Below are 15,148 nucleotides of genomic sequence, written 5' to 3' on the forward strand. Positions count from 1 at the left end.
CTGATTAAGAAAAAAAGAGAGGGCCCAAATTAATATCAGAAATTAAAAAGAAGACATTACAACCTATACCACAGAAATACAAAGGATCATAAGAGATTACTAAGAACAACTATATGCCAATAAAATGGACAACCTAGAAGAAATGGACAAATTCCTAGAAATGTACGGTCTCCCAAGACTGAACCAGGAAGAAATAGAAAATATGAACAGACCAATAGCCAGTAATGAAATAGAATCAGTAATAAAAACTCCCAGCAAACAAAAGTCCAGGAGCAGATGGCTTCACAAATGAATTCTACCACACATTTAGAAAAGAGTTAACACCTGTCCTTTGCAAACTATTCCAAACAATTGCAGAGGAAGGCATGCTATCACCCTGATATCAAAACCAGACAAAGCTATCACACAAAAAAATTACAGACCAATAGCACTGAGGAACATGTACAAAAATCCTCAGCAAAATCTTAGCAAACCAAATTCAACAGTACATTAAAAGGATCGTACACAAATAAATAAATAAATAAATAAAGTGATGTTTATTCCAGGGATGCAAGGATGGTTCAATATCTGCAAATCAATCAATGTGATATATCTCATTAAGACACTTGAAGTATAAAAATCATATGATCATCTCAATAGATGCAGAAAAAGCTTTTGACAAAATTCAATATCCGTTTATGATAAAAACTCTGCACAAACTGGGTAGAGGGAACATACCTCAACATAATAAAGGCCATATATGATAAGCCCACAGCTAACATCATACTTAGTGGTGAAAAGCTGAAAGCATTTTCTGTAAGATCAGGAACAAGACAATGATGCCCAGTCCTGCCACTTTTATTCAACATAGTATTTGAAGTCCTAGCCACAGCAGTCAGACAAGAAAAAGAAATAAAAGGAATCCAGATTAGAAAGGAAGAAGTAAAACTGTCACTGTTTGCTGATGACATGATACTATACTTAGAGAATCCTACAGACACCACCAAAAAACTATTAGACCCCATCAATGAATTCCATAAAGTTGCAGGATGCAAAATTAATATACAGAAATCAGTATACAGAAATCTGTTGCATTTCTATACACTAACAACAAACTATCAGAAAAAGAAATTAAGAAAATAATCTCATTTACCATTGCACCAAAAAAGAGTAAAATAGCTAGGAATATATCTAAATAAGGGGGCAAAGACCTGTACTCAGAAAACACTGATGAAAGAAATTGAAAGCAACACAACAGATGAAGAGAAATACTGTATTCATGGATTGGAAGAATTAACATTGTTAAAATGAAGATGAAGAGAAATACTGTGTTCATGGATTGGAAGAATTAACATTGTTAAAATGACCATACTACCCAAAGCAATCTACAGATTCAGTACAATCAAAACACCAATGACATTTTTCACAGAACTAGAACAAATAATTCTAAAATTTGTATGGAACTACAAAAGATACTGAATTGCCAAAACAATTTTGAGAAGGAAGAATGAAGCTGGAGATATCAATGCTTTCTGATTTTAAACTATACTACAAAGCTAGTCATCAAAACGGCATGGTACTGGCACAAAAACAGACACATAGATCAATGGAACAGAATAGAGAGCCCAGAAGTTTAACCCATGCAGCTACGTCAATTAATCTATGACAAAGGAGGCAAGAATGTACAGTGGGGGAAAAGACAGCCTCTTCAATAAATGGTGTTGTAAAAACTGGAAAGCTATATGCAAAAGAATCAAACTGGACCACTCTCTCACATCATGTGCAAAAATAAATTCAAAACAGATTATTTAAGTGTAAGACCTGAAATCATAAAAATTCTAGAAGAAAACATAGGCAGTATGCTCTTTGACATCAGCCTTAGCAATATGTTTTTGGGATCTGTCTCCTCAGGCAAGGGAAACAAAAGCAAAATAAACAACTGGGACTACATCAAACTAAAAATCTTTTGCACAATGAAAGAAACTGTCAACAAAATGAAAAGGCTGCCTACTGAATGGGAGAAGATATTTGCAAATGATATATCCGATAAGGAGTTAATATCCAAAATATACAAAGGCTCAATATCAGAAAAACAAACAACTCAATCAAAAAATGGGCAGAAGATCTAAATAGACATTTCTCCAAATAGGAAATACAAGTGGCCAAAAGACACATGAAAAGATGCTCAACATTGCTAATTATTAGAGAAATGCAATTCAAAACTACAACAAGATATTACCTCACACTGGTCAGAATGGCCATCATCAAAAAGTCTACAAATAGGGGCTTCCCAGGTGGCGCAGTGGTTGAGGGTCTGCCTGCTGATGCAGGGGACACGGGTTTGTGTCCCGGTCCGGGAAGATCCCACATGCCACGGAGCGGCTGGGCCCGCGTTGTGAGGCCCGCGTACTGCAAAAAAAAAAAAAAGTCTACAAATAATAAATGCTGGAGAGGGTATGGAGAAAAAGGAACCCTCCTGCACTGTTGATGGGAGTGTAAACTGGTGCAGCCACTATGGAGAACAGTAGGGAGGTTCCTTAAAAAACTAAAGATAGAGTTACCATTCGATCCTGCAATCCCACTCCTGGGTATTTATCTGAAGAAAATGAAAACACTAATTAGAAAATATGTATGCACCCCTATGTTCATTGCAGCATTATTTATAATAGCTAAGATATGGAAGCAACCAAAGTGCCCATCAATAGATGAATGGGTAAAGATGTGATGTGTGTGTATATCCACACACCACACCACACACACACACACACACACACACACACACACTGGAATATTACTCAAACATAAAAAAGATTGAAATATAACCATTTATGACAACATGGGTAGACCTAGAGCGTATTACGCTTGGTGAAATAAGTCAGACAGAGAAAGACAAATACTGTATGATTCCACTGATAATATGAAATCTAAGAAACAAAACAAATGAACAAACATAGCAAAACAGAAACAGAGTTATAGATACAGAGAGCAGGTGGTTTCCAGAGGGAGGGCGGTAAGGGGAGGAAAGAAATAGGTGAGGAGATTAGAGTTGCAAAATTCACGGTCTGAAATGTACAGTGTGGGGAATATAGTCAATAACTATGTAACTAGACATCGTGATCACTTGAAATATATAGAAGTATTGAATCACTCTGTCGTGTAACAGGAACTTGCATAGTGTTTTAGGTCGATCATACTTCAAAAACAAACTCATAAGAAAAAAGATCAGATTTGTGGTTAGCAGGGACGGGAGGTGGGTGCAAGGGGAACTGGATGAAGGCCGTCAAAAGGTACAGACTTCCAGTTACAAGATAAATGAGTACTAGGGGTGTGATATGCAACATGATACCTAGAGTTAACACTGCTGTGTGCTGTAGAGGCAGGTTGTTAAGGGGTAAATCCTGAGAGTTCTCATCACGTGGGAAAAGTTCTTTTTAACTTTCTAAGTTTTTATCTGTTTGAGGTGATGAATGTTCACTAAACTTATTGTAATAAACATTTCCTTTGTATGTGAGTCCAATCATTATGCTGCACACATTAAACTTACATAGTGAGGTATGTAAATTATATCTCAATAAAACTGGAAGAAAAGAATTAAAATAAAAAGTACATTGTACAGTTTAATTATTGCTGTGACACAATCCTCTCAGACATTTCAGAAAAGTGATTATTTAAGGCTTCTTGTCTAATAGAAGATTTTCAGAAGTGAAGAACTGTGTGGTACCAGAGTAATCTTTTAGTCAGTCGATATTAGTTAGATTTTTAAAACATTAAATTTGAAACAGCAAGGTCTTTAGAGCTCGTCCCTATATAATCTCTAGTATTTTGTCTGCTGCCTCACGCGTACTCTAGCAACAGACTCCTGGATTTCTGTCTGTGAGGCCAACCTGAAGTATCTGGGGACCAGAACATCTAATGAGCGAGATTGCGCTTCGCCTGGTGTTTCTCACTGGGTCTTGACCCTGATTCTCGAGATACCAAGTTGAGTCCACTAAGAAGTTCTAGTGAAAGTATTTTTCTGTTGTTCATAACATACCTTCCATTCTCACTCTGCGAATGCTTTCTGCCCCCCACCTCACTCTCATGCAGTGGTGCTGTCCCAGCACGACACAGGCCAAGTTCTGGGCAGTGCCAATTTGCTATTTAGCATACGACAGTGGTTTCCAAAGGGGAGTTTGTTTCCCGTCCATTCACAAAGTAAGTCATTGGGCTGTGTGAAGAAACTATTAGAACTTGTATTTATTTTTATTGTTATAATTTTTAAAGTTTTTGTTTTGTGTGTAAAATAATGTATATGTCAGTGAGTAGTACATATATATCAATAGTTTATAAATAATTAAAATACACATATAATGGGTATATGTACTCTAATTTTATTTTTGCTTTTGGTGGTGTATGATCAAAAATTTTTGAGACCGGATAAGACTCTTATAGCGCATCTGGGTGAGGGTTTTTATTCTGTTATTTGTCAGTTCCTCCATAAATATGAGCTTCATGATATGCACAATTGTGTGTGTGTGTGCGCATACGCGCACGCCTGCCCCCTCATGTATGTGTGTTTTTCTTGTGAAAAATTCCGTGGCTCTCACCAGATTCTCGGGAGTCTTTGGCCCTAAAGATCAAATATGCTGGGCTTCCCTGGTGGTGCAGTGGTTAAGAATCCACCTGCCAATGCAGGGGACACGGGTTGGAGCCCTGGTCCGGGAAGATCCTGCATGCCGCGGTGCAACTAATCCCACGTACCACAACTACTGGGCCTGTGCTCTAGAGCCCGCGATCCACAGCTATGAAGCCTGCGCGCCTAGAGCCCATGCTCCACGACAAGAGAAGCCAGCGCAATGAGAAGCCTGTGGACACCTCAACAAAGAGTAGCCCCTGCTCGCTGAAACTAGAGAAAGCCCGTGCTCAGCAACGAAGACCCAATGCAGCCAAAAATAAATAAATAAAATAAATAAATGTTTTCTAAAAAATGCATAAAATCAGATATGCTTACCTGGGATCCCTGGGCCATGAAACCACTGAAGTTCTTTTTGGGAGGACTGTACCTTGTTTACATATAACTGCCTAGTTTAAATTAAGTGGTACTAACTGATTCACTCTGTTATAAAGCAGAAACTAACACACCATTTGTAAAGCAATAAAGATGTACTCCAATAAAGATGTAAAAAAAAAATAATTAATTAAGTGGTACTTCATTTGAAAAATAATATATATGGTTAGATACATATTCTTTTTTCTTTTTAATTAATTAATTTTGGCTGCGTTGGATCTTCGTTGCTGCGCGTGGGCTTTCTCTAGTTGCGGCGAGCGGGGGCTACTCTGTTGTGGAGCGTGGGCTTCTCACTGCGGTGGATTCTCGTTGCGGAGCACAGGCTCTAGGCGCGCAGGCTTTAGTAGTTGTGGCTCGCGAGCTCTAGAGCGCAGGCTCAGTAGTTGTGGCGCACGGACTTAGTTGCTCCGCGGCATGTGGGATCTTCCCGGACCAGGGCTTGAACCCATGTCCCCAGCACTGGCAGGCATATTCTTAACCACTGTGCCACCAGGGAAGTCCCATATTCTTTTTAATAGATTGAAGTCTTCTTAAGTCTTTAGTCTGATAAACTGCCGCCAGAATGGTTGCCATGATCTCATGGTGTGACCTATGCTGCATACTCTACTAGGGTCTGGGTCCCTTTTACCTTCTTTTAAAAGATATTTTATTGTATGTTTTCACTAACCTTATACTTCTTTAAAATATTATGATAGATTATTGTCTCTCAGATTCAAATACATTGGCCCTGGATAGATGTAGTTACAAAAGAGCTGCTATTTGAAACCGGCTGTTTTTCTGTTGTCTCCATAAGCTGCTTTTGTGGAGTCTGTCTGTATAATAGGTGATGGGACTGCATTGAGTGGGGATGTGAGTTAAGTTTAAAAGTCAGCTGATAAGATGAAATTGAGTTTAGTCAAAGTTATTCTTGAAATTCTTAGATCACCCATAAAATTAAAGGTATATGATTTTGTCTATACAGTCCTTTGTGGTTAAAATTTTATATGGCCCCGAGTAGCTCTTCAGTTTCTTCCTTAAAGAGTGTCAACAATCCCATCATCTCTCAGTTGACTGACCACTTGAATGCTGTTTTACTTATTTATTTATTCATTTACCAGTAGTCAGAAAAACCCTACCATTCACATATTCTTTCCAATAAGTATTGGGCCTAGGACACGAGCTCACTGAATAGAATGACTATTCAGATTTTTTTTCAATAAAAAGACTTGTTTTTTAAATATGTATAGGTGAATTTAAGTAACTTCAATGCATATATGATACAACTGCACTGCATTTGCAACCTATACGACATAATTACACTGTATTTCCAGCGTTGGCCATTTCCCTGCACAAGCCTGTAGCATCCAACTCAGATGCATAATGTGTGTGTGTGTTTTTTCCCTTGGAAAGGAATCACTCTATTTGTTTATTTGTTATGTAATAAGTTTTAAGTATGTGCAAGGCATTGCTCTGGGCATTGGAATTATAAGAATGAAAATGACACAGTCCCTGTTCTTATAGAACTTACATTCTAGTGGCGAAAGTAGGCAATAAATAAACCACAAAGGAGGGCTTCCCTGGTGGCGCAGTGGTTAAGAGTCCGCCTGCCGATGCAGGGGACGCAGGTTGGTGACTCGGTCCGGGAAGATCCCACATGCCGCGGAGCGGCTGGGCCCGTGAGCCACGGCCGCTGAGCCTGCGCGTCCAGAGCCTGTGTTCTGCAACGGGAGAGGCCACAACAGTGAGAGGCCCGCGTACCGCAAAAAAAAAAAAAAAAAAAAAACCACAAAGGAAAAGAAACATTTCGGGCAGTGTGTGCTGTGAAGAAACATAATCAGGGTGGAGGGCCTTGGCAGGTCCGCTGTCTGGGGAAGGGGAATCAGGTGGCCTCTCGGAGGAGGTGACATGTGAACAGGAGCCTGCATGAAGAGGGGACAAGGGTGGGGGAGGTGAGAGGGTTTGTCAGGTGTCTCTTCCATCACGACCCTGGTTTCCTAGTTCAGGGGAGCAGGCTGCACCCACCCGCCCCACACGAGTGGCACGGTGGGTTCTTGTGGATGTAGGCGAAACCTCTGAGCAAGTGACTCATGTCAGCGCCATTGCTCATCGCTTCCAAGAGGCTGCGATATGTGGGCAGAGTCGCTTTGGGTTGACTGGGGTTTTCCCACCAGGTAACAGCCGTGCGTTTTACCTAGGATCCCACCAACAGAAATGAGAAAGTCCATGGAATTTGATCCGTCTGATTTGTACTTTATTTTGTTATGTATATATAAATTTATTGTACCTGATTTTATTAAGGGCTATTTTATTTATTTTTAACAGGAATCACTAGATTTGATCTACTTGGAGACTTTGGAAGGTTTAATTGGCTGGGAAATTTCTATATTGTGTTATCCTACAATTTGCTTTTTGCTATTATGACAACATTGTGTCTGGTCAGAAAATTCACCTCTGCTGTACGAGAAGAACTTTTCAAGGCCCTAGGTAATTCTGAGGTTTATGGGTATTTTTGTCTTTTTCTACTTATTAATAATTTTGACATTTCAGCTAATTTTAAGTCTTCATCTATTCATTTTTCCAAATGTGTAAATCCTTAGAGGTCACATTCCTGACCCACTACTTACTGGTTATGCTCTTGTATAAAATTACTTCATTAAGTCTCATCTTTCTCATCTGTAAAATGGTGATAATATCTTCTTCTTTTAGGACTGTTGTGAATATTAACTGAAATAGTTCCTTTAAGGGCCTAAGCATAATCCTAGCACATGGGAAGAGCTCAGTAAACATTAGCTCTTTGATTATGATGATGAGGGTAGGTGTGATGAGCTGAGGATGATGATGTGCTAAAGACATATTTGGGTATTGATACCTCTTACTGTTTTTTAAAGGTTTTTTTCAGGATTGGATTTTATAGGTATCAGGCTGACCCACAATTATAATTCTCTTCAGTTAGTCGAATAATAATTCAGAATAAAAGTATTAGTGTTCTTGGCATTAATAAGAGAGAGGGCATTCATCATGTATCCTATGAGTCATATGCATGTGACAGTGTTAAAAACTCATAGGTTTGGCTGAGCTATAGAGGGTCCAAATGTAACCTATGAATGTATTCTTCATGCTTGCTTCAACATTAGTACTAAACATATTTCAGGTTTTGTATTTTAGGAATACCAGGACAATAGAAGCTGTCTTGCTGTATAAGCCCTCTTGGGTTTAGGGTGTGTAATTTTATAAAAGAAGGGAAAGGTACTGATTTATTGTAGAAAGTCCTGACGTTAGCCGTTTACCTGAATTGACATCATTTGAATGCTTATACTCCGTATTCTTTTGTGGCTTTTAGCTATTGCAAAAGGCAACATAATAATTGATTCATTAAGATTCTGTTTTCAGATACTTTAAACCTTATGAGCAACAATAAAGCTTTGCATACCACCAAGCTTTTCCAACCCTGATGCTTGAAAGGATGACCTTTGGGAAGGAAAAAGGATTTCAGATTATCTATTCATGTCTGTTTTACTGCAAATTTATCGTGGGAGGGGGTGGCTGATGAGATATTGGCCTGAAAGGGAAAGTTACATCTCATTTCAGCTGAAGCACCAGATAATCTATGGATTTTAATGCCTAGGTTCCTTAATGCTGGTCAGATTAAAATCTAAAGGTGAAGTCAGAATCAAACAGTCCTCTCAGCCAAAGTTTTAGAGTTAAAATTTCATTTTTAAGCCTGTTGTAGCATCAGCAATATTAGTAGCCATAACCTCAGATAAATTCCTATTCACCATTCACGAAGATGAGATGGTTATGAATAAACTGCAGTAAATTTAGCGTTTGAGTTGGGTATTCTGGATACCATCTTGCTAAGGAAGTCTTTATTAAAACAGTAAAATGTAATTTAACCCAAGGTAAAAGTTGTAAATGTTGTGTTGGCTCTTTGGCCATAAGAGGCAGTGAAATCATCAAGAGTTGTGTAAAACATCTAATAGATACAGTCTTTTTTTTCCCCTAATGTTTTCTGTTACTCTTTGAATGTTCTAAGGAGGCAATGCCTTATACCTAGAAAATGATCCTCATTAAGTGTATGTCATGTGTGAATGATCTGAGATCTTAAATATGATTTCACTGGGAGTCATAATTTGATTATAAAATATAAAATTTAACTATATCCTTTCTTTTTTCTTTTTCTTCTTTTGTGTGTGTGTGGGAGGTGGGGTGGGAGGGATTTTTCTCTCTGCTGCTGTGCGTTGAGAATCATAACATCTATCTCATAGAGTACCTGGCACATGGCAGACACTCAGAATGTAGCGACCATGATGGTGGTGGAGGTGATTGTTTTTGCAGAAGAGAGACATTGTAGTTTTCCTGAATGCATAACCTTTGCTACACCCAGGTTTTAGAAGTAACTCATTGAAATAATCGATCCTAAAGGGGTTCTGTTCCAGGGAGGGCGTTGGTCACTCGGTCGCTGCTCTCTTTGCCCACGTCCTTCTGCAGCCGGCCTGTGTTAACACGCTTTCTCACGTCCAGCAGTTGTAGGTGCCTTCTGTCACTCAGTGGCTTGGCTGTTCCTGAACAGAACAACAAGAACTGTTTTTTTGTGTGTGTTGGATTGATTTATGTTTCCTTTCCCAGTCATGCATCATAGACAGGCTCAGTTTTACCTTTTCTTTCATTAAGATATGCAGTGATAGAAATTTAAAAATTTGGAGTGCTATGTTGGCTTGCGAGGGATATAAAATTGCTTACCAGTCAGGCAGACAACCATCTGAAATTTTAGGGGAAAAATCATCTTATCCAGGTATATTTTTACAAATATCTGAGCCTCACAAAAATTGTTTCCTCAAAATCTTTTCCATGGATGTGTTGCTTATGTGCTCTTGACTGTCTTTATGCTTCATTTTGTTAAAGTGCTCAGAGCTTTAATGCCACTTAAACTCTTAAAATTTCTTCTCACTTTTCTGCCTGTCAGGGCACAGTATTGTCCTATGTGTCAGGTATGCTATGTAAATAATTGCTATGTGATACAGAGGGAAAGTAATGTAACTTAAAAGGTAGTAATCTTTTACTCTGTGAAATATCTTTGAGTAGTGAAATCTTCTTTATGGTCAGTTTGTTCTGTTGCCATTTCTTTCTTCTTGGTAGTGTCTTCTGTTGCTTTTCTTTTTACTTGCATGCTTTATGTTTTGGTGTGTCTTTCCCTGCATCTTCCTGTGAGTGTGTATATATGGGTGTCTTTTAAAACAAAAATGGGGTCATCCTCGTTTCAGGTTGTTCCCTGGGAAGGGCACTAGGGTGTGGGGATAAGCTTGCAGGAGGAGGTTTATTAGAAGTTGCTCTTGGGACCAAGATGGAGGGCGGGGCAGGGGCAGGAGCTGTGCGGAGGGCAGTGGCCACTGCATCTCACCAGAAGCCTCAGCCGGCCCCGTGGGATGTTGGATGAAGGAAGGACTCCCAGGCTGCCCTGAACTAGGGGAGGCCTGACTGCCTCCTGGGCAGCTGTCTTCAGCTCAGGCCCAGGCGCTGCCGGTGGGGAGAAGGGCCCTTTCATCCTACAGGGAGTGTAGCCAGAGAGGCACAGTTCCCTCAGGAGCACGGCACACTCTGCCCGACCTCTCAACAATGCATTAGTTCTTACATCTTCTTCATTTTCCTGCAGGGCTTCATAAACTTCACTTATCAGATACTTCAAGGGATTCAGAAACCACAAAGCCTTCTGCGAATGGGCATCAGAAAGCACTGTGAGACCCGCAGCAGCGCCCTGCAATCAAGAGCCTGAGCGCCCCGAACCTGTGACGTTCCCGTCGGTCAGGGGTGTTTCCTGCTGACTGTGGCCCGCGTTTACGGCCTGGGCCTGTCGGTGTCGTTTTCATAATCTAAGAGCTCGGCTGTTGCAGGTCTTCTTCTTTTTACCTTTGGGGCGGCCCTTGTAGTTCCCAGCCAGGTGCAGCCTCCTCAGGGCGGCGTGTCTTCTGGGGCCATGTTTGCTTGCATCAGTTATGCGCCCATATGAGAGTGTTAGAAAAGGCCAACTTTGGGGCTTTCTAAGGATTCACTTAAATCTTGTTATATATTCCATTCAAAACGAATTCCATTCATGCCCTACATGAAAGGGCATCCTTGGTACTTAGATGTGAAATTTCTGCAAAAAATGAAAGTTTGTAGATGATATTGCAGTGGGTACATTGGAACTGTAAATGGTTGCAAATTATATTTTTCACTTCCTTAAAGAAAAAACAAAAGCATAGTTCTGATTTATGTTACAGAATGATATTGATTGGACTTTGAGTCAAGGGAAAAATACAAAATTCTTTTAAAACTTGAGCCTTGGTAGCATGCCACAGGAATACCTCCTACTGTCCAGTGGAATAAGCTATGGTAGGAAGTATTATGTAATCATACTTCTCTGACAGTTTATGTGTATATAATTCAATATTACCTCTCATAACATAGTTGCCAGTGTTGAATACACTTGTAACTTAGATTTTGCCTTATAGGCTATATGTACACTCAGTTTTTTTTAAACATTTTTTTCAGAAATCCCTTAATTCCCTGTGTCCATTATGAACTATAAATGCTCTGTGGTAGACACCCCTTCTGTCGCCACAGTCTTCAGGCTTTGATCACTTCTGTACATGCCAATTTAAACATCAGACTTACGAATGTTACCATTTAACACCCAAAACACACAGCATCAGCATTCATGATGTAAGAAAAGTTTTGCCGTGTATCATGGTCTGATGATCATTCAGTTATTAAATTGTAAATAATTCTTGGGATGGGTTCTTGACTTAAGTCCACTGAATAAAAGCTATAACATTATACTCCGTGTTACCATCCACTAGGATCAAGTACCAGAAATTGTGCATGCAAAAATAGCAGATGGGTCCACTTGCACACAGTTCATATCATGCAGCCTCTATAAACACATATGTTCATATGCGCTGTGTGTTTGGCAACAGGTTGTGTTCAGACAAAAGGAAAAGAACAGTTTTCTCAAATTGTTGAATTTAAAGGGTTTTTTTGGGAGAAATTTATGAAAAACAGGCTATATATATTTTGACATCAAAAATTTCCACTTAGATCCAATATAATAAGAGAAAGTAACCCAAAGCTCCATTGTGTATACTTCTCCTTTATTTATACCTCTGCATTTCCTTCTGAGCTTCTCTTCCTGTTAAAATGCAGCTTAGTTTTAAAATAAAAGAACATTTTGTGATTCTAAACAACACTCAGTAAATACCACCAGTCTAGTATGGGTGAATTTCTCAGCATAAGATCCACATACTGAGAAAATGAATAAAAATTGGCTGCTTTCTAATTTTACTGGTAATTATACCTATTTAAGTGTTAATTGCAAGTTTTGATTTTTACTGAAACTTGCTTGCTTTGAGCAGACCAGGTCAAGGGGAGAAGAGAAAAGAATTCCTTTAAATAAAAGAATATCACTTTTAACTGACACCAATTTCAGGGCAGACATCCAGAGGAAGAGCTTCTGGGTATTTGTAAGATGTCTGAAAATTTTTGAGTAAAATATTAAACTTTTCAATGTCTATATCAACTCTTTGTTCATTTGAAAGTTTCTTTTCATCAGAGGACTTAAGCCAGGTTTGGATTAGTAAGGAGTGAAATGTATTATAAATTCCTGAAGCTCTTAGTGGATGCTTCTTCACTGCTGTGTGGAGCAGAGGGACGGTTTTGAACCTTGGGTGCCAGATGCCTTCTGTGGAAGCAAATATAGGTTGTCACATCCTCGGTCTGCACGTAATGACAACCACCTGAGGCTCTAGCAACACCTGGTGCATTCCTGGTCACAAGCGCAGTCTTCCTCTTGAGTGAGACACTTACTCTAAATGCAGGCGCTTCTCCTGCATGCACGCTGGAGGCTGGCATGTGCACCTGTGGCAGAAGTGGCTGCGGCGCACTGAGGCCGAGCACTGGAGGACCGGTAAGGACAGACAGGCACCCGTGAGCTTACTGTTACTGCAGTTGTGCGTGCAGTGGAGGGCGAGCACGAGGCCTCAGGTCCGAGGTCCCGGTGCCGGCGGTCGGACGGGCCTGAAACTGCCTTCCTTCTAAGTGGGTGGGGTACATCACTGACTGCATTAAATCAAATGCTCCTTTTATTTTTTCTCACCACTAGGATCTATTTTAAAAGGGCATTAGGCACTGCAATCACAGAGTTTCTTGAGGAGACTGAGCCAATTCTTATCATTCATTGGTTCTACAGTATGTAAATAAATTATTTTGAAGTTATAAATTTTACAGATTATAATGTTTGTAATGATTTTTACTGATTTTCCAAGATATTTCTTAGATTTAAAATCTGTTTAGCTTTATATACATTCTGTGTAAAAATAGACCTGCTGTAAATATGAGACTTTATGTGAAAATTACACACACACACACACACACAGGTGGCACCTTCAGTGCCACGCTGAGGGGTTGACAGTGGATGAGAATGAAAGCTTCCTGGTGGTTCTCAGTCTCGGGTGCGTCAAAGGTGCATATATACCTGACCTTCGGGGCACCGGCTTCTGCCTGGTTTTCTGGAGCAGTCGGCCTCCCTGTGGCCTCTGTAACCGCCTTATTTGCCAGCAACACAGGCTTACGTCGCGTGAAAGCCCTAGGTGGCTTTCTATGTTGTTAGCAGTATTTAGTATATAAAGGCAGAGTTCTTAAAATAATTTTTTTTAAGTATGAGGATACATGCAGTACTGACTTCTTAAACTTTTAAAAAATTGGTATGATGTTACTTTAAAAATAATGTTTGGATGCACTGGCAAATTATTTTTGTTTACAGAGTGTTTTGTTTACAGGTTATCAGGCTTGTTTCTGTGAGATACTTTTAGTGTGACTTTTTAAATGTCTCAGAAATTAAAGTTTTACAAAAAGTGATTTCATATTTTGGTTTACAAGTACTCAAATGTGTTTTTTATTTTTAATCTTAAATACCATCATGGCTAAAACTTAAGAGTGTATGTAGGTTATTTTCATTTCAGTTTTATAAAGGGCAATAACTATTCTTATGGAATGTTGAACTGAGGGAGGAGTGGATATTTTCTCTCCTTTTTGTTGGGGAGTTTTTGATCAATTTCTTGCAACCTAAAATGTAGCATCAATAATTGAAATCATGTATGTTATTTCTTTGACTTATTTAGGTTTGATGTCTCTAATTTCTTCCATTGAAGGACTGAGCCATATACCTGATTGTGGTGTGAGCAGCTTAATCCAGAGTGCTTGGAAGGCAAAGGCCTTTAGCATGTGGTTCATTCACTGACAAACAGAAGCCTCTACGGCAGTGGCTTTCAGACTTCTGACCAGAGTAAGAAATCCAGTCTACATTGTAACTCACACACACATACATACTGCTATACACAAACAAAAATTTAACAAAACAGTACCTACTTTTACTGTGTGTGATGCATGCTGGCTTTTTCTATTCTGTTTTATTGGTTTTTAAAAAAAAATACTTGACACAAACCACCAAGTCATTTCCTGGCTGAAAGAATACAAAGCATTTTTTTGGCTTTTGAATATTGTTCAGGTAAAATTCATTATTGCAAATACCACTGAAACAAAAGGATTGCATATGCAAATTACTTGTTCCACTGAAAAGAATGTAATAAAAATCAGTAGAAATCGCTCAGACTCTAAAAAGTGGATTATAAAATTTCAAAACTAAGTGATTGATCCGTATGTCTTAAAGGAGTAGTGCTGGGAGCTAGTTTTCAAGATAAGTTATTTAACTTCCAATTCTTTGCAGTTCAATTAGGAAACATTTTTTCAAATGTAATCAAACAAGAAATTCACACAAAACCCAGTCATCCTGGATATGACTTTGGTGCTGTGCTCTTCTAAAGGTGTGAAGAAGTCAGGTTCTCACAAGCGTGGATTACAGAAAGCAGGGCAGCAGCAGCTGCTGTGCATGTCTTCTGAGGACCAGAGAGAAACAAGGATCTTCAGTGTCTCAGTGTGAGGACGCTGAGATTCAAATGTGGGCTGTGAATCTGAGGAAGAAAGTTTTTTCAGTTTCTAAGAATACTATGTGAAGGATGTAATGTCTTTCCCTTTGAAAAGCTATTATTAAAAGAATGTACTGCTTACAAACAGTGACACTGAGGAGCGAGGATTTGGGACCCTTCTGGAGCT

General features: G+C 39.3%; 1 protein-coding gene across 3 annotated transcripts in view; it reads left to right on the forward strand.

The window, feature by feature from the left end:
* Positions 1-14,491, forward strand: part of LMBR1 (limb development membrane protein 1) — a 132,108-nt gene extending 117,617 nt beyond the window's left edge. Inside the window, exons 16-17 of one of the 3 annotated variants that reach the window (XM_030854334.3) lie at positions 7,328-7,489; positions 10,656-14,487. In XM_030854334.3, the coding sequence (XP_030710194.1) occupies positions 7,328-7,489; positions 10,656-10,741 (248 nt within the window). In that variant the 3' untranslated portion in view covers positions 10,742-14,487. Of the gene's footprint in view, positions 1-7,327; positions 7,490-10,655 lie in introns of all 3 variants that reach the window. The other 2 variants (XM_060305039.2, XM_060305038.1) reach the window with 2 other exon arrangements.
* The last annotated feature ends 657 nt before the right edge of the window (positions 14,492-15,148 follow it).

Source organism: Globicephala melas, chromosome 9 (genome assembly GCF_963455315.2).
Source record: "Globicephala melas chromosome 9, mGloMel1.2, whole genome shotgun sequence".
Classification (NCBI taxonomy): Eukaryota; Metazoa; Chordata; class Mammalia; order Artiodactyla; family Delphinidae; genus Globicephala; species Globicephala melas.